The sequence below is a fragment of the Puntigrus tetrazona genome, chromosome 21 (assembly GCF_018831695.1).
Source record: "Puntigrus tetrazona isolate hp1 chromosome 21, ASM1883169v1, whole genome shotgun sequence".
NCBI classification, from domain to species: Eukaryota; Metazoa; Chordata; class Actinopteri; order Cypriniformes; family Cyprinidae; genus Puntigrus; species Puntigrus tetrazona.
This window is the reverse complement of record NC_056719.1, coordinates 9,959,127-9,986,650: the sequence shown is the minus strand read 5'-3', so window position 1 is coordinate 9,986,650 and position 27,524 is coordinate 9,959,127. Positions and strand designations below refer to the sequence as shown.

The following is a 27,524-nucleotide window of genomic DNA, read 5'->3' as shown; positions in this document are numbered from 1 at the left end:
TATAGTCAAATAATTGTAAAATTTAAAATAACTAATGAAAAAGCTGAATTTTCAGCAGCCATTACTTCAGTCGTCACGTGATCGATGAAGCATTTCATATTAATTTTCATTTTTAGCATTCTTTTTGAAAATAGTTATGTTTTATATACAGAAACCATGATGCTTTGAGGATTCTTTGATTAACTGAATTATTTGAAATAGAATCGCTTTGTATCAATGAAAAGGTCTTCATTGTCACTTTTGATCAATTTACTGGCTGGAAGTGCAAACAATGTGACTGAGAAGTAAAAATAAGTAAATATAATAAATATAAATCTTTTTGCTTTGTGGTAAGAAGTAAGTCAATATAACAGATATAAATCTTTTTCCGTTGTGGTAAGAAGCATTGTGATAATTAAAATGCGGTAATAAGGTAATTATGAAAACATGCAAAATATGCCCCAGACATGTTCTCAGTTGATTCACCTGTTAACAAATACTCAAAGGTGGTTTACTTCAGTGTAAATGTGTTGCGCTTTCATAGATGAGGACATGAAAAAAATAAGAAACTGTAAGGAAATAACTCATGGTACATAGGCTAAAAACTATGCAGTAAATCCATTGAAAGCGTAAGCCTATGACGCAGATCTTATTACAGAGTGACAGCGGTCTGCTGCCGCAATAATGTAACCGAGCCAGTATTCAGCTCCACCCTGCCCAGTTTGGAGATCCCCACACGGTCAAACGATCCCCATCTGGAACAACTGAAACCCACAGGCCTTTTTACCAAGCTAAAGCAAATCATGAGGAAGTCCTTGGACTCGACCAGCTGTCCACAGCCCCAATCTCACTGTCATCATTAGTCAACTGACGAAAACACCACTGTCTCCAGTTCTGACTCTGTAATCCCAGGGATCAGGGCTACAGCGCGGTGTAACTTGAATCTGCTGCTCGGGATCACAAACGGAGCAAAGGGCCAATAACACTGATAATATAACGAAATATTAGTCTGCGTTTTGAGACTAATGCAGAGGAAGATGGAGGAAGGGAGAAGATGGTTGTCAGAAAAAATACACTTAAGTCCAAACAGCTGATAAAAACATTACAATAATCCAGCTCTAATCCATCAAACAAGATGCGTTTATAAGAAATGAATCCATCACTATGGCTTTTTTTAACTTAAGACCATTGCTTCTAGCTAAAATTTAAGTCTGTAATCCATAAAAATGTTTTCTTCAGTGAACAAATCGCTTCATCTGAATCAGGGAAATATGCAGATCAAGCACCATTCAGAAGCAAAAACAGTTCTAAACAAATATGTTGATGGATCTGGATGTGAAGGTATAACAAGAACTGGACTATTTCACTGGAGGAAGTGCTATTATGGATTATGCACTGGTATTTTCATCAGAAGTGACAGTGTAGAGTTAAAATGCCTTTCAAAAGCACAGATTCTTGCTTCACAAAATGTCATTCGATAGATTGGAGTTGCATGGTACAGCTTGTGGATTATTGTGATGTTTTTACCAGCTTTTTGGAATCTCATTCTCATTGAATGATGAACAAACTCATCACGGGTGGTCTGAGGGTGAGTACATTTTCATCAGATCTTCATTCTGTGATTAACTGTTCCTTAAATTGTTTACTCACCCTTGAGTAGTTCCACAAAGGAAGATGTTTTTAAAGAAAGTTTATAACCAGGCTATTATTGGTCACCATTGACTTCCATAGTATTTTTTTTCCTACTATGGAAGTCAATGGTAACCCAAAACAGTTTTGGGTTAACTATCCCTTTAATGTGATGAACTAATGTAACGGATGAAAAGCAACCCTAGTGAATAAATATTAAAACACATTTATACATTAAAATACACATATACTACTACAAATACCTTTATATATGTATGTGCTTATTTAAAATACCCTGCGATTGTAGTTTTGTCACAAAACTGGTATACTTCAGGTCTGCTAAATTGGAACAACCAATGTTGTACTTTATATATAAAATTATATAGGCATGATTTTTATACATTTTTGGTGCCAAGGGAAACATGCACTTTGACAGTTGCATAAGACTTAGCTCTGCTCATGCACAGAGGGCTCTTTTAGACACCTAAGAGGAGTTTTGAATGCATTCAGGTCATCTGATACCAGACCCTTTGTTTTGCCACAAAGCACGTCTTAATTCACTCTTCTGCATTTTTGGCAGAGCACAAGAACCGTTGCGCATTACTGCCTTGAAGGTTCATGCAAACCGCCTTAAAACTTTGCAGATCTGATTGCATACACATTTTGTCCTAATAGAGTAATTGTCCTCTCATCCTGGAAAGTAACAAGCAGAGAGGAGTCTCATTTTTCATTTGGTGCGGTGGGAGGGAGTGCGAGAGAACCGTATACAGTCAGCGGCCTCCAGGAAAGACTATGAAACATCCTTTAGCGAAGACACAAATAACTCCAATTGAAACCAATTAAAGCACATGGGATCCAGAGGCTGAGATAAGAGCAGGCTGTTTATGAGAATGTGAGTGTAGTTGTGTGGGTGAGAGTGAGTGTGTGTGTGAATGCGAGCTTGTGTACATGAGAGATTAATTGAGCTGTTCACAAATGTGCTGGGTTAATGAAATGGCAGTTGACAGTGACAGTGCCACACAGGAAGTGCTGTAACAAGGCTTTATCTCTGTCACACATGCACAGAAAGTAGCGCAGCTCATTATGTAGGTCACAAGTCAATTTGATAATATACTTTTCTGAGGGGATAAAATGCTACTCTAAAGAAGTGTCAGGGCATGAAAAGTTTACGAGCAGCCACTACCCAGATAAAAGCACATTATGTTTCTCATTATTGCAATATATATAATTTAGACTGGTGACTTTTTCCGGTACGGTGGCAAGGGCAGTTTGCCCTTAGGTCAGGCACACACTCGCACAACACGCACGTTTTGCTTATTCATGCAGGATGAGAAGATATGAATTCATTTGCTATTTTTAGCTTGCTTATATAGTGAGTCTGCACGCTTTGGAAAGGCAGAGGACATTTGGCAAGTCAAGCAGAGAACAAATTTGGCAAATCATGTAGAAAAGGCAGACGTAACCAACGTAGATGAACAAATCGTGCACATTAAACATGCGGTCTCACCGGACTCACTCATTTCGCTTGAGCGGTTGCTTAGATGAAGCATTTAAAAAGGAAAGATAAAATTATGTGAATGAAATTGTGTAAATAAAAAAAAAACCATTTACTCATCTATCGTTCCTTTCCACAATTGGTGTAAAACACAAAGCTGTTCTTCAAATAAGTAAGTCAGAGGTGACCAGGGATTGTCGAGATCCATCATGACGAAAAACTCTGTAATGGCAGCTTTTTGCAAGCTGTGTCTCAAGTTGTACGCAGCAGTATGATTTGAATATGCATATGTTCATTAATGAGGAGCAGTTTGAATGTGAGCATAAGGGGAAGATTTTCAGTCAATAACAATAACATCAGGTCCGCAAGCCAGGATTCAGTCTCAGGACGTCTGCAGTGTAACAGCGATATACGTCACATGGACTATTTTAGCAATGGTCTTAATAACTTACAGTGTGCTTTTGAACGTGGTAGTTGCTTTGCTGTTTATGCAGGGTCAGAAAGCTCTCGAATTTCATTATAAATATTTAAATTTGTGTTCCGAAGATGAATAATGGTGTTATTGGTTTGGAACGACATGAGGTTGTATAATTAATTACAGACTTTTCATATTGGGGTGAAGAATCCCTTTAAATATACAGTTTTCAGACGTAAAAAATAACAAGTGATCTTATAATTTACAATTCTTGTGTATTGTACTATTTTAGTGTCACTTGTTTAAACTGTGACATACGGTATATATTTTCAGCGAAGTCCTGGAAACCGCAGCCATCCCCCCCCCCCATAAATGTCACACATTATTTACAATGCAGAAATGAAAAAACACCCCAGTCAAAAGTGCAGACTACACAGATGGCTATTAATTCACAGTGAGCCAGTGTTTGTGCTTTGGATGCCAGTTTTGCTCAGAACACTAATGAATTTCAATGAAATGATTGTGAATCTGCCTCGAAAACAAGCATCGGGAGCTGCCGTCATATCGGTCGGCGTATCTGTAACTTATTGTTCATTCAGCTTGCGTCCCGCAGCAGCTGGATCCCCATCTGCATGTAAACACGAAGACCTCGGCAGAGATTGCTGGGAGGTGTCTTCATAACGTGGCTCTATATGTGGTTTTATAGTGCATTAGGTGCCGCTTCCTTTCCATTATGACAGCGTGAGTTGCTGCCAGCAGCGCTCATGCAATTACTGCCATGATCGAATGTACTGTCCCCTGAGTGGAACAAAACAAGCAGTCGAGCTCTCATCTGTCTAGCAGAAGGGTCTTGTAACACTAATTACACATAATGTTCTTTTTGGTTGTGATTACAACAAAAAAAGAAAAAAAAAATGACCAGGCTTGTTTTTCACTGTGGTGGCAAGGTAGCATGTGACGAAGTGGCTTTTGTCCATCACTGTGTCTCAGCAGCTTGCTATTCCACGAATATACAGGAAGCTAGAAAAGCAGATGGTGTTTTGTACTGACGAGCCCTAACGCGATTCACCTGTTAGTATCTGTGTGCTGGTTGGTGGGACGGCAGGAGAAGATATTAGTGGCCTGGTGAGAAGTTCTTTAACACCTATGATGTCACACACGGATCCTGTTTTAAATTTAGAGTGAGCCATGCAAAGTTTCCTATAACATCTCTTACCGGAAAGATCTGGGTTTATGAGAGAGCCATTGAAAACGAAAGGGAGAGGCTTACCATCTCGTTCTCAGATAGACAAGCAGATTAAATGGACAAAGAGACAAAGGGAATTGTGTCAGGGAGGGGAGTGTAACAGTGAGCGCGCAGTGTGCTGAAAATCTTAAGCGTGTCCTACTACACGTAAGCAGTGGTGTTAAAGTACTGTATACTCAGGGGACGTGGTCATGGGGGATATTTATGGAAACCCTTCTCACTGTCAGTTGAGAGGAGAGAATCTTTGAAGTGACGTCTTTTTATCTGTGTAAAAGGCCAGGGAGATGAATGAAGCGATTCGTTTTTAGGAGGGCCTATGCCCCTAAGCATCAGCTCAGCGGTTTCCTTCTTACACCACTGGGAAACTACTGAACTTGTGTTATGCAAGAACAGTATGTTAAGGTTCAAAAGCTGTTTTTTTTCTGAAGTAAGATTTATCTGATTGATATTGCGTTTGAATATTTTGTTCAAATTATTACTACACATCATAAACAACACCATTCAAAAGATTGTGGACAGAATTATTTGTAAAGTGCCCTTATTATGAAAATTGTTAAAACTGTTCATGAAAAGGTTCATTTAGTTTTGGGAGTCCCTAATAGTTTGACATGCATGAAAGGTCAGAAGAGTCCAAGGGCCCGTAGGTCTCATTTTATTTTATTTAAGTGCTGTTACCGGGGAAATTTATTTTACATTTGTAAAAAGGTTTTTACAAATTTGCACATTCATTCAGACCAACGCAGAAAGACCAACAATGAAACAGCTTGGTATTCATTTTAAAAACAACACGTTTCAATGATTCAGAGTCAACTTTCTTTCTTTCTTTCTTTCTTTCTTTCTTTCTTTCTTTCTCTCTCTCTCTCTCTCTGAACTTTAGACACGGTGCATTTTCACTTAGAGTTGTTACACATTGCATGGCCATTTTCTAAAATCCATAACAGTGGCACTTTAAAATGATTTTGAAAGCAGTGAAGCATTTTTTGATTTAAAAAAAAAAAAATGTATTTGTAATGTGTTTTTGCTTCTGACATCAAAACTCAATTTTCAACATCCATTACTCCAGTCTTCAGTGTCACATGATCTTTCAGAAATCATTCTAATATACTGATTCGGTACTCAAAAAAAACTTATTAATAATATCCTAGGTGAAAATAGTTGTGCTGCTTAATATTCTTACATTGTTTTTTAATGATTTGTTTTTTAAATAGAAATGTCAAAAGAGCAGCATTTATTTGAAAACAAAATCTTTTGTAACAAAGTAAAAGTCTTAACCTAAAGAACTAAATGCATCCTTGGTGAAGAAGCATTCATTTCTTTTAAAAAGTTTTTGCTCTGTCAACAAATAAAGCGACAACATTAGTAACTGTTTCATTTCTCAAAGCAACATGCAATTAGTGGCATTTCATTCCTTAATGAATCAGTTGAGAGAATGATTCATTGATTTGCTTTTAAAGATTGTATTCAAAGAAGGAATCAATGCACCAAAGTTCCTAAATGAATCTATGAATTTAGTGATTCAGTGACTCGTTTACAAAGAAAAAAACTTGTAAAATCCCCAACATACTACCTAAGTGTTTTTACCTTAAATTTGTGTGTATTCGTAAAAATTGTTTATATTTCAGTGAAGTGAAAAATCGACCATGCAGCGTACGACATAATTCACTGGACACATTTGCTCATGTTTGCCTCATGAGTAAATGTTACTAGGGTATAACAACAAGGGAAAGCCTTACCGTGAGCGTCCCATGGGTCTGTTTCTTTTGGCTTGTCACCAGACAAGGCCAGCATGTGACTCTTGGGACAAAGATCCCAGATTGGAAAGAACAGACTGTTTCAGTAACATGGGAAAGTCATGCGGCACACAAAAAGTACAGGAGTCAAATCCCACAAAAAGTATTTAAAAAACACACTAATCACTTCATGACAGCGTAGTATAAATTCAGCGATGAAATGACGAGGAAGGCACGTGTGGCTCTGCGTCGGTTCAAGAATCACTCACAAGAGCCATATTTTGTTTTTCATTCCCTTCATTTGTGCGTCACTGAGCCACGAGGGCCTGAGGTGAGACGGTCTGCCATGGACGTATGCGTTGGTGCATGACAGCACCAAGAAATCATTTAGGCAAAGCAGACAACTCACATGTTGACTGGAATGTTTCGGGTTTTTCATTGTTGTGGTTGTGATTTGATCTCGGCCATTGTGTTGAGGAAAGAATGGGTAGTGGATGTGTTATTCATTCTGTGTCACACTGACTGCAGCATGAGCTACTGAATCATCCCTTTAAGCCAGCGCTTCTATGCTTTATTTCTTTTTGCTTTGATATGCTGAAGTCCCAGTGCCTGTGATATTTTCACCACTGTAATAATTCCCTATGAAGCGAGAGAGAGAGAGAGAGAGAGAGAGAGAGAGAGAGAGAGAAAGTAAGCAGGGAATTTTTTTGCTGCAACAGCTGACCCAAAAGAATGTGATTATGCAATTCAGGTTTTTTAACATGCATATGTATTTGCAGACCGTAACAAATTAACGTACAAGCCTTACCTTTCCATTCAACAACAAAAATGCATGGTTATTATAACGCCAAGCTCCAAAAGAGTATTATAAAAGTATTCCATACGTACTTATGTTCAAGTCTTTCAAAGTCAGCTTTGTGTGAGGAACAGACCATGTTTTTATTTACTGAACATTTAATTAATAGACTACAAAAGTTGTATGGGCTGCCTGCTAAAATGTCATTTAACACCAACGACAGTAATATAATATAATATGTACTTAATATTACTATTATTATTATTAAGTTAAATATATATAAATAAATAAATAAATGTAAATAATTCATAGTTTAACATGAATTAAAAGCAATCTTCAGCAGTGTATATCATTTTTATTGTATTTTATAGCAATGAAGTGTCACCATTGGCCCCGGGTCCAGTGTGCACCACCCTCTGGTGACCCAGTTTCTTTCTTACTCTTGATTGTTTGATTTCTTCCCGTGCGTCTTGAGTTCTTCTTTCATCATGTTCTGTATTTAAAGTGCGTCCTACCCTGTGTCTGGTGTCTGTCGTTACTTGTCTTTTTGTTTGCTGTGATCCATGTATTTTAATTAATTATTTGGCTGATTAAAATACTCTTGTTTTTGTACTCCGCGACTCCTGCGTTGTCCTTGTAGTGCGAACGTCACACTAAGTAGTACTTATTTACACTGTCTTTTTTAATTAATATTCATATTATCAAATATCCAATTGAATTATTTCTGTTTTAAAGAATTACATTTTTTTTTCAAAGTTGTAAATGATACTATTTATTGGTCTTCTTTCTGTTTTGTATTCTTTTAAACATGATGGATATAGTACAGGCTTAATGTACTTTAATAAACTCAGAAGAAGCAGGTCATGATGAAGAAGAGAAGTTTCCATGAGCCAGCTAGACGGCAGTATTTATTTGAGGTTATGGAGCTGAGCACACATGCACACGCATAATCAGTCACAGTTCATTTCATTCCCTTTATCAGTCTGCACACATTTTATAACTGATGCTGAAGCGCAGACAGATTTGTTCCAGCTTTCCACACAGAGAAACAGATCTCTTGACACAACAGAATCTGCGAGACTTTTTAACACTGTATCCCCCCCAGAAGTTTCCAAAACACACTCCGAGGCAGAGAAGAGAGACACACAGCGATCAGAGAGTTTGTGTTAAGTCAGCTTTCATTTATTGGTTTTCATCTTTCATCAGTCTAGGGTGGATCTGAGGTGTCCCACAATGCATTCACAGAGATACAGCAAGATCTAAGAGAAAGAATTAAAGTTTGGGGTTACTCACCGACTCTTTCATGTGCTACATTGAGACAAACAACTATCAGAGCAGTTTGAGATTTAGCTTCGGTGAAACGCAATCCTCTACAACACTGCAGGGAATGAATAGTTTGCTGGAACATTTACTTCAGGATGACAACAAGCCTAGAGATCTGGCAGAGAGTCTTAAGTGAGTAATTGTCAGCTGACAAATTTTCAGTTTGAAGAATCTTTGCTTTGGTTCTGTGTGTACTGTATATCCAGATCAACGAATAGGCTCTATGCATTAGGTTTGTGATCGAAAACATAGAGTCACGGTTTTTGTTTTCAGCGTCTTGGAAGCACAAATGCAAATGCAAACGCCAGTGGAAAAAGTGACCTTTCAGTGTGTTTTGTCTGTGTCCCTCCTTTTGTGTCTTTTGCTTCACTTGACCAGATTTGTACAACAAACAGTAACCTTTTCAGCCCATTCATTCACTGTGTACTTGCCACGAAGTAGTGTTTTGTTTACCACACACTCACAGCGCACAAAGACCACTGACAGGAAGAACGGAAGCACGCATCTTTGCAGGTTTGTTGAACTAGTTTTTTGAAAGATGAACCATAGCTAACAAACAACAAACGTAGTTTTGCTCTGTGACGATTCTGTGTCAGGTTCATGTGATCCATCGATCAGTCTCTTTTTCTCCTCTAGCCTGTAAACGGCTGCAGCCGCGAGGTTGAAGTCATTTCCCTGTGAGGAGCGTGGGGTCTCTGGAGGGGAGCAGCGCTAATGAGACCTGATCTGTGGCTTGTTGCTTTGTGGCTCATCAGACGCATTCATCACTCTGGTGTGTATTAATCTTCTCTTCGTGAAAAGAGAGAAAGAAACAGAAAGAGTGTGTCATGAGGTTTGAATGCTGCCATCACGTTTTCATGTGAGCAAACAACAAACAACCAATTATTTTTATTCAAAACAGTTTAAAGAAATAACTTTTTTTAATCACCAGTATAGTGGACACTAAACAAAATACTTTTGACTTTCAAAACCTTTATTTTATCAGGGAATTTTTATTTTGCAATTTCATTTAATCTTATTTATATTACAATATGATCATTTATTTGGAATTATTTTTGGTAACGAGATAAAATTATTTAAATTTCACGATTAAATATGATTAAAAATACATGTATTTTAATTTAATATATTGTATGTTTTTTAAATAATACTAGAATTTTACATTTCAGAATGATAAAAAATAGTGTACTTTTATAAAAGAGTAAATGCACTTTTTCCCCCATATTTTATTCACTGCTTACTCATCAGTAAAATATCATACACTTAATATAAAATTTTACCACTAGAATCCTACATTTAATAATGACTATTAAAAATCTAAAAGATTAACTGCACTTAATTTAATTTAATCTAATTTACAAATTCTAGCCATATTACCCTTTGTTTTCCATAAAGAATCATGTTACTGCTTGCAAAATATGTTTCCTTGCATCTGAAAAAACAGTAAAAGTATAGTCTTAGTAGATTAGTACTTTGACTTTTTATACTTGGGCTAAGTACACTCAGTGTAAGTACTTGTGTGCTTTTACTCAATTTGAATATTAACAGAGTGTGTATTTTGCATATTCTGTCCACCATTTACTTTACAGTTTGATATCAAACTCCATGACAGCTGACATTTTGTAACTGTTTCAATGCCCCATGAATGGCAGCATGTGAAAAAATCCGCTCTGCTTTTGCTGCCGCTAAATGTCTTTGGTCGCCATGGAGATGTGGACCACAGCACCTTTACAAAGCAGCTGCCTGCAGTGCCTCAGCAATAATAGAGGTAAGACAGTCAAAACCTAATGCTGGATGTTCAAGAAAATCTCCATTATATCTCCCTTCTTGAGTATGTCTCCATTTCTTTAAGGTGTGTTTATTGATCAGGCAAGATCTACGGAGGATCATGGTCATTTGATTCTGTACATCACAAGTTCAGCTGGAGGAATACTGAAACAGGCCTGCAAATGTTCAGGCAATAACTCTCATCTGTATCTGCAGAGGGGATTATGAAACTCTACTAATGAATAACCAAATACCTGGTCTCATAAAAATACATACCTCTGCACTTTCTGTTTGTAGGTACCTTACTGCATGTTTCGCTGCGGTTTCAAAGTTAAAAGTCCACTGAGTGGCGCTGAAACACAGGTTCAATACGTTAACCCTGGCGCGTTATTATTATGCTGATATTAGGTACATATTGCCTTGTTTTTATTACATTAAATATCCAAGAAATGTCAATAAAAGTTAATGCTCTATCATGTTGGAGATATGCCCTACAAGTTCAGTTTTCAAATCTTCAAATCTAATTGTGCGAAAATTACGCTTTACTAATCAAAACTAGGTAAAATAATAGAATAGAATAGAATATTTAGAATAGGGATTACTCTTCATTCAATTTAAAGAAGATATTTAGTCAAGATCAGCAATTTTCTTTTGTTTTTTAATTAAATTTAATTAATGACACAGATAGTGACAGGTGTAGGCTGCTGTCACTTTAAGACTGGATGCACAGATCCGATATATTATTGTACATGCATTAGAGTTGCGCAATAAAAAGTCACAATTTCAGAAGACTGGTACAAAACGAACTAGAAACTTAAGTGCACCTTCTTGAATTTGGCTGATCTAAACATATTCCTCTAAAAGAGGAAGTGCATTTCATGAAGAAGACCAGGGAGGATGTGGTCAAGTTTTAAAATACCTCACACGCCAAAGTGAGATACTCGGGTTTATCTTCACCCAGAGCTGTTTACCATTGCAACATGTCTGCAAACTCATCGCTGCAGTGAGGGCCTGTCCCTGCTCCACAGCTCTGCCATAACCAGACCTTTGCTCTCACAGACAGTTTAATGAGAGCTGGCAGCATCGTCAGCATTCTGAACATTTCTGTGACCTTGACTCAGAACAAGGCCTACGGAGCAGTGGGTCAGGATGGATGATTCTGCTTATCATCTGGAGATGTTTATTTACATTCCTCTAAAGCAGCGGTGTGCGTCTGATGGTTGACGTCACAGTGCCTACGATCAGTGGAGTTCAGAGTGGGAACAACCAGATGAAGACGGCAGATGTATACCCTATCTCTTTTGTTAATTTATAGAGCTTCTTCAGCTCATCATAACATGTATAAACTGTTGTAGCATGCCGGCCATGTGATATACGAGAGGAAGAATGGAGATAACTCATTGTTTACTGTAATGATGGGGCTTAGACACTTTTGCTAGCAATTACATGATTTATGATATATGTGCATGGGTTTTTTCACTAGTTATGTCACTAGGTTTGGGTTACTACGGTGATCAAGATTAATTCCACATGCTTTCTTTTTTAATATTCATCATATAACTCATTTATCTGATAACGTATCCTTTGGTATTATAACAGTTAATTTTATGTCTATCTTTATCTATTGTTTGATATTTTTAACAATTTTTTTCAATTATTTATTTTATTTATTTATTTTTATTACTATTTATTTTCTGGTTTGTTTAAACATATTAAAATAAAAATAATTAAATACGGCTTGGTTAAATACAAACCTTTTTATTTAATTCTTTGTTAATTTCTTTATTAATGCCACCATCTTTATTTTCAAGATTGTCTGAAAAATAATTAAATGCTAAGTTTTTTTTTTTTTAATGTAATGTGATTAATTTCATTTAATTTAATTTTTAGTACAATTATAGTGGCACTGCTAGGTTAAACTCTTTATTCCCCCTTTTTAAAATTATTTTAAATTTTCTTTATTAATTTCAACTCATTTATTTTGTAGATTGTCTGGAACAAAATAAATACATAAATATATATATACAATTACAGTGCGCTGCTTGGTCAAATGCAAACTGAAACTCCTCCTTCCCCTCTGTAAGCACTCTTTCATTTTGTCAAAGTGCTGTGCAGTAAAGCAAACATTTCTGTTGACTCAGTACATGTTTTAATTTCATTTTAGTTTAAAGAGGAAAGACTGAATGTTTTTTTTTCAGTTCAGGTTCAACTCACTGTGAATTAAATCTGCATGACTCTGCTGAACGATCAGCTGCCTGTGCAGGAGATTTCTCATTTATAATGTATGCGGTTGTACTTGCTCTATAATTCAAGCCATTATGTAGGCTTAGATTCAATTTTAGTATTTCAGTTGAAATCAGCACTCAAGGGAACGGGCCAGATATAGACGGGCCCTTCCCAGATCCATTAATGTGCAGCAGCAGTGGAAAAACATTAGTATAGAAGGCTTTCATCATACTTATATGGCCCAGTGAATGCAGGTGTGTGTTATCACAATCACATACAAGGGAGATCTGAATCATAAAGGAGGCCAAAGGCACAAAGGAGAATGTGATATAGTCGGGCCTCTACAAAGTGATCAGACAGTTGGATTTGTGCCCTGAAGGTCACGGCTGTTGAAAAACCTTTCTTTATTTGTCATTTGGATCCTTTGTTTCCTCACTGTCCACCCAAGGCAATAAGAGGCGGCCTTTTCTTTTTCAAAGATTATTCTGAGACACTTCCTGCATAGCAAAAGGACACTTTCATTGTCATTGAATCCTGCATGGGTGTGACGTTAGTGGAAAACGTGTATAATATAGCTGCATTCCCCAAAATAGGTTGTTTTGGTACATCCTGTCAGATTCCCAAGATCTTTTTATGTTGCAAATACACAATGCTAAAAGGCAAATAAAGGTATATAATAAAATGTAGATAAAATTGTCCTTATGTAACTCTATAGGGCGCAACAGAGTGTTAAACAGAAACTGTGGGTTTGATAGATAGCAATAATCCAACAGCTCCCCAAATCCACCTTCGCTCAATCTCTTCATCTCATAACATCCCAAACACAATACCGTGTAATCCCCAATCCATATTTCCTCTCTTCCACATGAAAGCAGCAATCATGCTGGAGTGACCAGGTTAAATGCGAAAGGAAACAGATTTCGGTTGCATGTAGAAACCCAGCCTAAGCCTTAATGTCAAACAAACAAAGGTGCCTGTAATCCTGACGCTTGGTTCGCAGTACTATAAAAACGTGCTGACATTAATGGGACCATTTCAGTGTCTATTCTGAGGGCATTAATAATATACTGAGAACAATAGCTCAAGTGGTGCCAGCAGTCTGACTAGGCAACACACCCAGCTGGAGTTGTGCCATATATAGGCTTTGTTTATTGCATAAACAAACACGCACATACACATTCATACATACTCACTCAACCAGTTAGAAAAATTTAACTTGTCTTTTTTTTTTTTTTTTTTTTTTTTTTTTGATGGATCAGACTACTTTTAAATACATTGGATGGTCACGTAAAGCTAATATGATTATATACTGTAAATATAAGACGATTCCGTGGTTATGAACTACATTAAAACGATTTGCTCCCTACTTCCAATCCGTTAAAACTTTATTACTCTGAATCTTTATTCCGTAAGCAATGATTGAGCTAAAAGTCACATATTTGTATTCTTCTGGGTACTTCTAACTTGCGTGCATTCATAGTTTAAATTTCTTAAAGGTGCACTCTGTTTATGTATTATTAACAGGCTAAGCTGTAATTGTCACGTGTTTGCCTTCAACATTTGATGTGAAAGCATTTGGTTGGACTGTACGGAGCCTACATTTGCTTACATGTTTATACTATATAAAACAGCTGAACACTGGCAAAACATGCTTTCTAAAAATCAAATGCATCATCATCTGCAATAGCAGTAGATCAACTTCATGTAAAACAAAACTGCTTTATACACCTCATGTGACGTAAGTATGTAATTGTAATACTATTTCTTAAAAGTTAAGTTTATTTTTTACATGCAAAACTTCCCCCGCTAGAGCTAAATTAGCTTTAAATGCAAGCAATCCAAGCATTTGGGCTAACGAACGCCAGCTATAATCAAACGAGATTAAAAGGATGCCAGTCCGATTCACCACAGCATCAGCCTGAAAGTATTGCAGATGAATAATATCTTCTGGAGAGGGCGTTCCTTCTCTAAAACAGGGATGATTCACGGGCTCGAGCCAGTGTGTGATGCGACTCCACACAGAAAACTATCTGACAATCACTCATCACTATAGCTGTTCTGTGGCACACCGCCGAAATGAGCACAAAAATGCCACAAGACTGCACGAGTCTGACAGGCGGGTGCAGGTGAAGAGTTGACTGCGAAAGAGGATCTATTGCATAATCAGACGGAGCACAAAGAGAGGCAGCGAGGGCGCTTCATTTTGAACTATGGCGGCAACACACCACATTGTTCTGACATAAATTTTGATTATGGGAAAACGTGCCTGCGACGAATTCCTGGATATGTGGATAAAAACCATCCTGCCTCAGAACTTTGAAGTTAAAATAGTCGCTACCAGAGGCTGCCTGCATTTTTAGGCTACTACCTGCGCTATCAATTAACACTAAACTGACTCGCTTCTGTCATTTGGTGGGGCTTTTAAACCCGAACCGGAGGCTTTCGGAGGTAGGTTACTCAACTGCAGCCGTTCAAATGCTGGAATGGATTGGTGCTGCTTGTTTCGTGGTTTTAATGGCCATACTCTGGCCAGTGGTGAAGTGTTTTGGAGCGGAGAGTCACTCCACGCTGCTGCTTCCACGGCGCGAGGGGAAGAGATCCGCGGAGAGATGCGACTCGAAACTAGAGGGACGAGGTGAATCGGACGCGCTCGCCTTGATATGCAAACCCTCGGCGCTGGCAAACTACCTTCTCAAACACTGCATGAGTTTTTGCAAGTCTTTGGCGATACCAAAATGGAACTGGCGAACGAGTTCGTCTTTGCAGACCGTTTTCGGCGCTTTGTGGCCGTTTGACTGTCCGGTGCATTTCATCCGAGATCATTTGCAGTTGAGCGATGATGGACTCGTGGCGTTGGACTGGGCTGTTGTTGGTGCAGCACATCACAAGAGGCGCAGGACGTCCAGTAATTCCACAAGTCCAGTTCTGCTCATCATTCCCAACTCTTTTGGGAAAATCACCAGGAATTTGCTAAAGGTAATTGTCTTGTACGAATTATTCTTCCCCTTTTAGGAGTAAAGAGTGCGGTGCACTGTATAATATAAATGCCATATCGTTCATATATTGAAAACAGGCTTTGTAACATTTTATGCAAATATTAAAACAGAAAAACAGTTCTAAATATAAAATATCTATCTATCTATCTACCTACCTTTTGTAAACACACTCTCTCATGTACTTTTTGACCCATATACAGAAGATCAAAATAACTTGTCTTGATCTTTTACCTTTTGATTAAAATTTAGATTTAATGCTTAATTCAGTTTTCTCTTTGACACACATTCAAAAGATGACCTTTAACCTTTGGCCTACCAGCAAGCGGGATAATTTGACCAAAACAGTTTTTGCTATGTGGTATTATGAGGCTAAAGACCCCTTGGTATATAATTTTCACTTTAAATGCTACATAGCAGCCAAAACATCTAAAGCAGTTTCCTAAACGCCTGTATAAAGCTTTTCTGTTGTGCTGTTAGTTTGTAGGCCGGTTCTTTTTATTTATGTTTTTTAAATGAGCAGCTGTTGATTCAGAATGAAGTCTTTTTCTAACATTACTGGGCCGAAAAGAAGGTATCTTTCAGCATAGTCCATATGTTGTGCATGTACAGGTGATGCCTTTTTAAAAATATTATTGGCTTACTTGTGAAACCACTGTCTGCATGTTCTGGCTCTGGGTTATATGGGTGGGGTTATAATTTAAGGGACAGGAGAAACATTGTTACTGTACTGTGTTCAAGAAATGTACTGTAAATAAGGCTGCATGCACAGTATTAGTTTAAAACTAAAGCAGTTAACAGAAAACAATGCATTGCAATCAAAGACATGCATTAATCCCTACGGGGCAAGCACTAACTTACTATTGTGAATACAGTGTGAAGCTACAGTAAAGGTGAAGTGAATGTATTCTGTTTGACTGTTTGCATTAAAGAGAAGATGCTGCATGACTTTTTCAATTATTTCAATTATAGCACGCATGATAGAGCCCCTCTCTGACTCTTCAAAAGTGAGTCATTCCTCCTCACCCAGTTTGGAGCTCACTCCATATTCCAGACCCAAAGCTCCGGGCAACTTTAAGTAAACTCATTAGCTTTCACACTCCATCATGGATGATTTCCAGAGAAATGTACTTCATGCTCACCGAAACTTTGTTAGCTGTGCATTGTGGAGAATATAATCAGTGCGTGAGCAGGCTCCTCTGCTCCTTCTTTTTGTGTGGGGCATGACTGGGAGCAGTGATGGTGAAAGTGTCTTTGTAGACAAAAAAAACTATTTGGGATGCTGGGTCTTAAGTAGACTGACTGAAAATGTAAATGTAAAAACTTTTTTTTTTTTGTACAGAACAATGAAGCAATGCATATGGTTCCGCTTTAGTTTTATAGATTTGGCAGGGTCTGTTTCAAGGCTGTAATATGCAAGTCTGTATGTTCAAATAGACACATTTTAAGGTGTTGGATGGGGTTGAGAGCTGGTCTACTAGTTTCCATATGTTTCAGATGAATGCTATTTACGGGGTGATCACTGCATGCAAGACCGGAGGCTGCACCCAATTTGCACATCGCAAAGCAGCGCTGGACTGCAGTAAGAGCTAGTTTGTTTCCAGGCTGTTGAGGGAATTGACGTAAGTGAGGGACATTAGAATACCGTGGTGAGAGGCAGATCCTGTTTCTACATTAACTCATATTCATTTGCATCTTGGAACAATTGGACATTTGCAATCCTGAACAGAAAAGAGGAATTACTGTGCTTTTTCATATAAGGATGACAGGGTGAAAAGGAATAGATTGTGTGTGTTTCAAGACACATTTGAAATCATTTTTTTCTCAAATGAGCACCACATATCAGAATCTGGTTAAGTTATTATATATAGTTGAATCCTAAATTCTTATGTGCAGTACACAACATGTGACATTTTTGGCCCTGTTCAATGTTTACATCTATACATAATCTAAAGCTCAGTGGAGTTGAATCCTTAAAAGTGTGTTGCCTGATTTTACTTAAGGATTTAAAATGATTGATTTTAGTGGTATCTAATAAAATAAGATGCAGTATAGATTTGATCATCAGCTCCACTCCGGTGTACTTCTATGTATTACATTTTCAAAATCCTCTTATGTTTTCCTTGATCTCACTCTAAGGTTATAGGAAATTGTGATATTTTGCACTCTGTTGGATTGTTTATTTATATGAATTCTTCAGACTTGTGAAATTTGGCAGCAGTGTTGCTGGTCCTTCCATCAAGTAACAGAATTTAGCACAGCCCTGATATTAACACAATTCAGTGACAAAGAAAACTACCAGCCATATTATATTTGCAAAATACATGTGTGTGAGTGTATATGTATTCAGCAAGTTATACGGCTGCAGCCTGTGTATATGTTAGAATATTTCTTTTTATTTAACTCAAAACTACTTATTACAGGTGTGGATAAGGCTCAAGGAAAACAGCTCTGTTTATGTGTGCAAGTGCTGTATGCTGTTTCTGGCATGTGACGGTTTGTGTTTTTTCTCCTCAGCTCTGTGAGGCAGCTCTGAGTCATGGCTACCTCCCTGTGATCTTCAACCGCCGGAGTCAGAACGGGACGCCGCTCTGTACGGTGAAGCTGCAGCAGTTCGGTGACCCGACTGACCTGCGGGAAGCGGTGCGCTACATTCGGTACCGACAGCCAGCGGGCCAGATCTACGCCGTGAGTGAGAGCACCGGTTCGGGACTCCTGCTGTCCTACTTGGGCGAATGCGGCTCCTCCAGCTACGTGACGGCTGCGGCCTGCCTGTCTCCGGTTTTCCGCTGCCAGAGCTGGTTTGAGAGTGGCCCGACCTGGCCGTTCCACTGGGCTCTCGTGCTTTACCAAAAAATCTGCCTCAGCAGGTAGGGTTATAGGGAGGGTCCTGTTCCTCTCACTTTCCTCAAAATAGAGCGTTTATTATTTTTATTTAGAAATGGACTAAACTGCGAACAGATGTATGATGAAACATTTTGTTTTCAAAGGCTCTGATACATTCACTGTGAAGTTCTGTTTCAATCTTCACTTAAAAAGGATTTTTAAATGCCTGGGCCGTGTTGTAGCGTTGGCGAACATCCTGACGCTGCAGACACTGCTGGTAGCTTATGTTAATATACGTGCTGTGTACTTCCCTCTCAATAACAAAACAAACTGAAATTCATAACCAACAAGAAAGCAACTGATCGGATGTTTGCACGACCTCTACAATTCAGCCCTCCAGTCAAATCATATTTATGTATATCACACTTTATGCAATATATTGCTGTAAAGCAAGTAACTTTTCAGTATTAACTTAAAAAAGTGTAATTAGAATTATAACATCAACGCTTTAAGGCAGTTCTCCAGTGTGTTCATGTTGTTACCGGCAGTCGTCTGACCTTGAAAGACTGAACAAAAGAGTCCCAGAGTACACCTATCTATTATGTAACCGCCATAGACCAACGGTGGGTCAGATGTTTACCAGCCACTGCAAACTTTTCCAGATAGTTCAAAGTTGGCAAGCTGTTTTGAATTCCTGATGAACCAAAATACCATTACAGAACATTACAGTTTGTTCTTCAGTTTTGCTTGAAGTATATTGAGGCCTTTAATCTGTATTTTTCTTACTTTGAAAGAAGTACTATAAGTCCTTTAAAACATTGTTTTTTTATTCTACTTGATTTTAGAAAAGAAAGTTTTTTTTTTTTTATTCCATTAGCAAATTTGCTAAACTTTTTAATATTTATGGTAAAAAAAATGTTTGCCAGTTAGCAAAGAAATGTATGAATATATGAATTGTGATATGAATCTCTAAATATTCCTTTTGCCATTAGTTGTAATAATCCAGTGAGATTTTCGTTTGCACAAGGAGTCTGACAACAGAGATCTGATCCCGTCATCGTCCAGTCTCTCTGGAATTACATGAAGAACCGAGACAGACTAAATCCAGAAGATCTGTGGCAACGTCTCCAAGACGCTTCAGGAAACCTACCTGCAAAGTTGTTTCTTCATGTCATTCCAGACGGACCGGATGATGATGGGATCAGATCTCTGTGTGGTGCACTAGCTGTTGTCAGACTGCTTGTGCAAAATAAAATGCGTCATTACAATTAATGGCAAAATTAATGTTTGGAAATTTAAACTATTTCCTACTGACACGCAACAGCAAAAAAAAAAAAAACCCACAGAAACAAAAACATATATGTTGCATTGTTAAACAGCATTATATAAATTAGACTTAAAGTTGTGTTTGTCTTTTTCAAATGGATTGGTTACAATAAGGTGTTTCTAAAATAAATCAGCTTGGGGTGATCCAGATTGAAATAAAACATTGTTGCCATACCGACTAGTGATGCCTATCCAGTGCTATCGATTTCTGCTATCGGTCTAAAGGGGTCGCCTGCTTAGCTGTAACTCGAATCAATGATGGAAACAAAAGTCTTCCGTTGCCGCTCTTCTCTATAATGATTATACTCGATATTGTGTTAAATCCCATCTGCAGGTATAAAACGGTGCTCGGAGAGCTTGTCCACACGGACAGTTTGTTCTCCAGCTGCTCTTTGAAGGCGATGGAGGAGACGCTGTTCTGTCATGCTGGCTCGAAAGGGACGACGGAGGGAGCAGGTAGCTGGGAGGCGTACTGGGAGCGTAACGATCCACTGAGGGACATAGATGAAGTGGCCATTCCTGTGCTGTGTGTGTGCAGCCAGGACGACCCCATCCGAGGGGAGCCTCAGGCCACGCTACCGTTAGAGCTTTTTGAGAGCAACCCGCATTTCTTCCTGCTTTTGACTGCCCACGGAGGCCACTGTGGCTTCTCCACATCAGACGAGGGCCCGATCGTCTGGAGCCACCAGGCCGTGCTGGAGTTCTTTCGGGCCACCACTGATTTCTTCGCCGCGGAGGAGCGAGCCAAGCTGGCGGCCCGGCGGAGGGGTCTGAGCGGCGCTGGCAAGACTTTCCGCCATCGCAGTGTCAGCACATGCAAAAGACTGCCCGTCTGCTCGCATAACATTCACGCCATTTACAACTGGCAGAGGTCCTACACCAGATAATGATGTGCACTTCGTATGGGATTACGGAGAGACTGAAATAGCCAAGAACACTGCCAGATAAGGATAAATTAGAACCCTTTGTCTGATCTGCTGTCCGTCGCAGCCAAGAAAACCAGCAGTCGGGTCAAAATATCTCTGTTTACATTTCAAGACCATTCAGAGTTTGGGCTACCGCTGTCAACAGGCAAACAGAGGATGCTAAAACATTCGATTTTAGTCAAGAAAGTTGAAGTAGAACATTAGAAAGGTGGTGTTACGGAATCATAGTTTTCACATTCAGTGGCAAGAATAACTTTTTAATCAGTATTTTTGATAGCATCTTTGGTTTAAGATTAATTAGATATGTCAAAATATTTTTTAACCACGGTGGCTTACATTTAGAAAACAATTACGGTCAAAACAAGAAAACAACTTTTTGCTAATTAAACTAAATTTTGATTTGATATGTTTTAAATAAATTTCTTAGTCAACTGGCAATTTTCTGGTTAAAACAAGAAACATTCAATATATTCAATTATTATTATAATTTTTTAAATGATACAAATACTGATTAAAAATATATTTTTTTGCATAATTGAACGGAAGTATATACTTTAGCCTTAAGGTTTTGCTCGGATTGGTCCAAACGTTTCAAAACATCATTCCAAAATCTAGATGAAACTATTAGTGGCTACATAGTGGCCTTTCGTTTTGGACGTCTGTAATATTTTTGCTCTGTCTGCATTAGTACATTCTCTGCACATGATAATGAAAAGTGACGTTCTGTAATTTTCTCTGTATAATACTGTTTATTTCGACTTGTCTCCGCTGTAAGAGAAGGAGCCTGTGGAGTCAGTCAGCACTGCTGGGGTTTCAGGGAAAGCTGGTCTCCCGTTGACATGGGTGGAGCTCCAACACTGATTTATTTTTCCCTCTGTTTTTCTTCCCTGCCTTTCCTATCGCCATTTCAAACATTTTTGTAATGTCTATCTAGTGTCATAGCCCATTGTTTGTATGTTATATTATCTGTGAACACGGGAGCTTTAATTAAAGGTTTCGGCTGAACACGGTCGTGTATGCGTGTCAGGTGCGAGTCAGAATTTATAGGTTATGCAACGGAACTGCCTAAAACAGAAATGGGATTTTATTTACTCCCACAACTGTTCCCGACGGCACTGAACTGAAGCGTTTGTTAGCATGTGCGTTTAGTCACAAAGCTCCGTGCAATCTGATCACACAGTTCATTGGATGCATGATCACACTTTTACTGGACAGCCCCAAATATAGCTCCAGCCTGGAGCCTGAGCTCAGAGAGAGGAGGTATGATTAGAGGAGACAGTCTCTGCAGACTCCAGCTCTGACGCCCTCACGCTGACAGGCAGCACTACGGCAAGCTATAGGTCTCTTCCTCTGGCTTTATTATTCAAAATAAACCTACATACCAAATCATGTCAATTTTTTTTCAGTCATCTTGGAAAAACATTTTTAATGTACAGTATTGGCATACGTTCAAGATTGCACTGTGACTGCAGACATTTCTGAGCATCTACAGTACTGTTCAGATGTTTGTGGTTGGAAAGATTTTTGCTCTCCCAGACTGCATTCATCCGCGTCTATTCTGCAAAATGCAGTTACAAACTGCAAAATCGTGAAATATTACTATTTAAAATCACTTGGTTTCTAATTTTCTATATTTTAAAATCTAATTTCTTCCCCTGGTGGAAAGCCCAGTTACATGATCCCTCAGAAATCATTCTAATTTGCTAAGAAAGCATTTGCATCAATATTGAAAACAGTTTTGCTGATTCGTAATTTTGCTAAAACCTTTATGTTTTCAGGATTGCCAGATAAATAGAAAGGTCAAAAGGACAACAGTTATTTGAATTAGAAATCATGAAAGACTTAAGTCACGTTCAATCAGTTTAATGCGTCCTTGCTGGTTAAAAGTACTTTTTTTCTCTTTTTTCATCCCCCAAATTGTGTCTTCATTTTCCTTGAGATGTCCTAAAATCCAGAAAACTGCCGTTATAGATTTAGCACTATAATTTAATTGCCCTTTTGTGTCCCCAAACAATTATTTTGATAATCGATTATGCATGCCTTAATCAGGTTTGATAATCGTTAAGGTTATAACATTAGCGCCTACTTTATTGCTTACCTTGTCTGTCGATGACTCCACACTGCGAACAGTCAAGAGTAAAATTCAGTTTGAATATTTGTAGTATACAACTTTTACTATAGGTATAGCAAGAATGTTATAATAAAAAGGAAAGTAGGTGATACCTACTGCTGCTTTCGACAATTATTCAGGCATTAAAAATGCAAGAATCTTTACAGACCTGCCTTATGGTGCCATCTAGTGGATCATGGTTGAAAACATTTCCAATCCTAAGTATTTTGTCACAGAAACTACTACCTTTAATAATATACTTATATGTACTTTTAAGAGATAAGTAAAGTATTTTTGAAGATTAAAGGTAAAAAAATTCTGAAAGTATGTGTGTGTGTGTGTATATATATATATATATATATATATATATATATATATGAAAAGTTTATATATATATTAGTGTGTGTGTGTGTGTCAATGTTATTTTAATATAATTTATCATAATTTTTATTTTATTATAGTTTAAGTTTAGTAATTTTTGTAATGCTTTGTCATTTTTATGGATTTTTAATTATTTCCATTTTACTTTTATATGAGATTTATTGTTTTCTAAGGCAAAAATTTAACTTTTTATTCATTATTCATTTAGCCACATTTTATTTCTGTTCCATTTCAGTGAATAAAAATATTTAAATAGTTTTAACAACAAAAAAAGAAGTAATGTACACATCAATCAAATTAAATCATCATTTTGTTTGCAGTTTTATCCACAATTCATATGCACTATCATTCTAAAGGCTTATCCTTTAACAACCTTTTTTGTCGTTGGTAATTTCTGGATTGGTAAGATCTGGATGTTCGATTCGTACTCATGCACATTGCTCCACAATGTGTTCCAACAGCAGAGGTGGACAGCAACAAAGTACATTTACTTCAGTATTTATAAACACTTCAGTATCTGAACTTTACTTTTTTTTATTATTTCTTTTTCTACATTTGAAAGACAAATATGACACTTTTCACTCCACTACATTTTTAGCAAGGTCCACAAAGCATAAAATGTCAAAATCAGTGTTTTTTTCTTCTCTAAAATGTGAAACTTTTTTTTTTAATTTTTTTAATTTTTTTTCAAATGTATACACGGCACGATTTTCAGCTCTCACGGACGATAGTTTGGCATTGTGAAACAGTCGTGGCCCATCAGAAGTTGCTGAAATTGTTTCACGATGTCTTTAATCTGCGACATCCGAAAAATTGTGAATTGTGTTTCGGTCTGTAGACATGGAAATACAATTGTGTAGCTGATTTTATTACAGATTTTATTTCATTTTTTATCAGACTATATCTACGCCAATTTCATTCCCCTGTGCTTTACATAAAAATCTATCTTTACAATTCTCACTTGTAATGGAGCAGTACCTGACCAGCAGTCTCTTTACTTCCACTGAAGTAATGGAATAGTGCACTTTATCCACCTCTGGATGGCAGTATGGGAATCAGCCCTAGACTGTGGAAAAGCAGTGTAGGGATGAGTGACAGTTACCATGACGCAGAGCTCACTCGTTTTGGCTCGGAAAGCAAGTTTATATTTAGCACCTATTTTTAAGATGAAACATGACACATGTAGCCTAAATAATTCGGCTTCGAAATTCATACAATGCTTTTGTCCCAGCGTGCATAAAAGAATGGGGTTTCACAGAATGGGTATTAACCATATCATAGTTCAGAGAAGCTCTCCAAGAGCGGTACAGTGCATGCATTACAAGGGTGAATTAGCAGAGCGGTAGGGATGCACATCATTAGTGGGTCATCAGTGGGCAGTATTGACCCGTCACTGGGTGATGTAAGAAAGGCCACATCCGCACACCATGTTCCTCATTAATGAAATGCATTGAATAGCTCATGATTTTGGGTAGATTTGTTTCAGGTGAGCCTGAAGTTGAAGTTTGGACCAAAGACCACATGATTCTGGTTGATGTTTTGTGTGGTTTTGTTGATGTAATCTGGACTCTGCAGAAGTACAACACCTGTGTTATTTGACCTGCCCTTTTGTCACTGCTACCCAGGTGTGACCATTTCCCAACTCAAGCAGCAAATATTTGCAGAAGCCTTCGGCAAATTCTTCACATGTGCATGACGCAGATGTACTAGGTGGGGTGAACTCTCTCTCTCTCTCTCTCTCTCTCTCTCTCTCTTCTCTATCTAACACGTATTATGTATCTCTCTTGCTCTGTTTTTTTGCTCTCTCTCTTCCCATACCTAAATCTGCCTTAATCTCTCAGTATAGTTGGCTGTGACTCGGAGGAGAGCTGGTTAACGCCTGTCCCCTGGGCAGAGACATGAGGAGGACTGATGGCAGGAGATGTAATGTAGGATGACAGGCTGCCTGGCTTGTCTGAAGAGGGCCAGATCAGGACCTCACATTCTTCCAGCTTTGATTTTACTGTGGTTAATCGCATTCTCTGCGATCTTTTGAGGAGGAAGAAAGAGACGCTGGCTACATTTACCGGTGGCTACGTGGTGGTATTACCCTCTCTGGTGGAGACTTGCATCAGGTTTTTTTTTCCATTGTGCAACTTCACGCCTGTGTAGCATGATCTGTGGGCACTTGACTGCTGACTGTCATCAGATATACCAGGCACAGGCCAAAAGAGCGGGACGTTAGTTTCCACTGTTACAGTCAAGGGTTGTTCCAAAGAGAAATGATTAAACACAATACAACTAATTTTAATAGTGTCTTTTAATAGTGTCTTTTTGTGAAATGTTCTGTTTTTACATAATCAGACAGTCAAACTAGATCCCAGCCTTTACAAAGCTCACTGGAAAACTCAACTCTGATTGGTCGGTCGCTGTATTCAGCTGGTGCTACATGCAAACTTGCGCTCTCACGCTTCTCTTAAAGTTATGAACAAATGTTCAAAGTTATCTGATCTTTAATAACATTCTCAAAAAAGTTAGTTACACATTCTTCATGGAATGTTATTTCCTGATTTTTTTTTTTGTGTTACTGCTTGTTTTGGAATGTAAAGAGGACATTTAGAAGAAACATTCCTATGATGTTTTCAAAATTATAAAATGAAATGTTAACATTTATGGAAATGTTTTGAAATGAGATTTCTTTTCCAACTTTAATGAAACTTTGTCATAAAATTCTCAATTTAATTGGTTATCTGGTTTTAGGTTTCCCAGCTAACAGGAAATGTTCTCAAAACGGTCAGGCTTCTCTCAACGTTATGAACAAAACATTCTTCCATATATAACTTATGTGGTCTTCAAAGAGCTAGTTCACCTAAAAATGAAAATTCTGTCATTAATTACCCTCCAAAGACAACAATGCAACTGACATGTTCAAGGCCCTGAAAGGTAGTAAGGGAATCATTAAAATGACAGAATTTTCATTTTTGGGTGAATTATCTCTTAATAATGTTCTTTTAAAAAGTAATATTTAAACATCATTCATGGAATGTATTTTACTGAAACGTTTTAGTTGGGCTTTCACATTCATCCAATGTTTTTTTTTTTAAGTTTATGACATTTTTGTTTGCTGGATGAACAAACAAACAAATACATAACTTTTATTTTTGCAATCAGTGATTCTTCCGAGGCTTGGTGTTTTGAGTGATACATGGTGGCATTTTTTCATTCATTATGGTAAAAAAAACTTTCTTAAAAAAATTACATAATGCAGCCCTAATCTCAAATCAATATTTTTATTCATGTGGTGAGTAGCAGTTTAACAAACAGCATAATTGATATTACTTCTGTACATCAGTGACTCGGTGAGTGTAAGTCATGCTTTTGAATGGAAGGTATGGGTCTGTGTTAATGCACACTGCCAATTATAGTACTGTCCTCTTTTTAGATGCGGACCTGAAGCACTCACATGCCTGGCTCCGTAATTAATCTGTCAGATTTATTGGAAACATGCTGGGACTGCACAGCTCCTGGCTCCCGTCCTTGGGATGTCAGCCTCTGGCCGTAGAGGATGTGGGGGAGGGTGGCCGGGTACCCTGGATACATCAGACATCTGTGTCTTCTGTCCGCAGGGCAGCACCTTTCCGCTTCTCTTCCTCATAACAAAGCGATAAAGCGGGCTAGGGTGGGCAGGGCCCCTCGCTCGCTGGCCATCGGGGCATAGGACCTGGAAAAGTACAGCGCTTGTCTCCCAGCTTATTAGATGCTGTGTTTCATTACCTCCACATGAAATGGCCTTGGCTGGATGTCTCATTGCCCATTCCAGTCTCTCTCATATCTTCTGAAGAATCCTCCAGAAAAAAACACCACTTTTGGAACAGAGATTAGAAGATGCCCTTGCAATTTTATTTATTTATTTCAGATTTTTTATAGCATGTGATATTAGCTTAAGGCAATTGCAAGGTCAAACCTGATATGAATTATAGAGAAGGGGTCAATTGAGGCTTAAACCCATCCATTGAAAGTGAAAGCCTTTTAGCTACAATAGAATAGAATAGAATGGAATAGAGTAGAATAGAATAGAATCCGAATTCTGTACATTTTTAACATTTTAAAGAAATGAAAACTAAAAAACTTTCAAAACTACATGATTATGATTAGCTATAAAATGGATGTAGAGAGGCAGAGTCTCTTGGAAGTAAAGATAGGCAGAAGCTTTTGAATCTGCGAAAGTTTTCCACAATCTTTAACATCATCAATCAATCAATCACTTTATGTAATCACTTTATGTATTTATGTAGCGCTTTTGTCAACGCACTGAACAGTATCAAATAGGAGAATAGAGTACACTTAATTTTTATTAAATGCAGAGATGTTCTGTGT

The 27,524-nt window shown here is 37.9% G+C and overlaps 1 protein-coding gene and 1 long non-coding RNA gene across 4 annotated transcripts; both read left to right on the top strand.

Annotated features, from left to right (window-relative positions):
* The first annotated feature begins 126 nt into the window (after positions 1–126).
* Positions 127–12,516, top strand: LOC122326881. 3 transcript variants are annotated; one of them, XR_006247526.1, is made up of 5 exons: positions 127–8,745; positions 8,992–9,126; positions 9,250–9,385; positions 10,203–10,381; positions 10,466–12,516. It is a non-coding gene; the product is annotated as an uncharacterized LOC122326881 (long non-coding RNA). The 3 variants fall into 3 exon arrangements; XR_006247525.1 differs by having other exon boundaries at positions 127–9,126; positions 10,266–10,381; XR_006247524.1 differs by having other exon boundaries at positions 127–9,126.
* A 2,061-nt stretch (positions 12,517–14,577) lies between these two features.
* On the top strand, positions 14,578–21,682 carry abhd15a (abhydrolase domain containing 15a). The gene is made up of 3 exons (XM_043222078.1): positions 14,578–15,582; positions 18,117–18,469; positions 20,086–21,682. The coding sequence occupies exons 1-3, from the start codon at positions 15,082–15,084 to the stop codon at positions 20,636–20,638; spliced, it is 1,407 nt and encodes a 468-aa protein (XP_043078013.1). The 5' UTR covers positions 14,578–15,081; the 3' UTR covers positions 20,639–21,682.
* Positions 21,683–27,524: the final 5,842 nt, after the last annotated feature.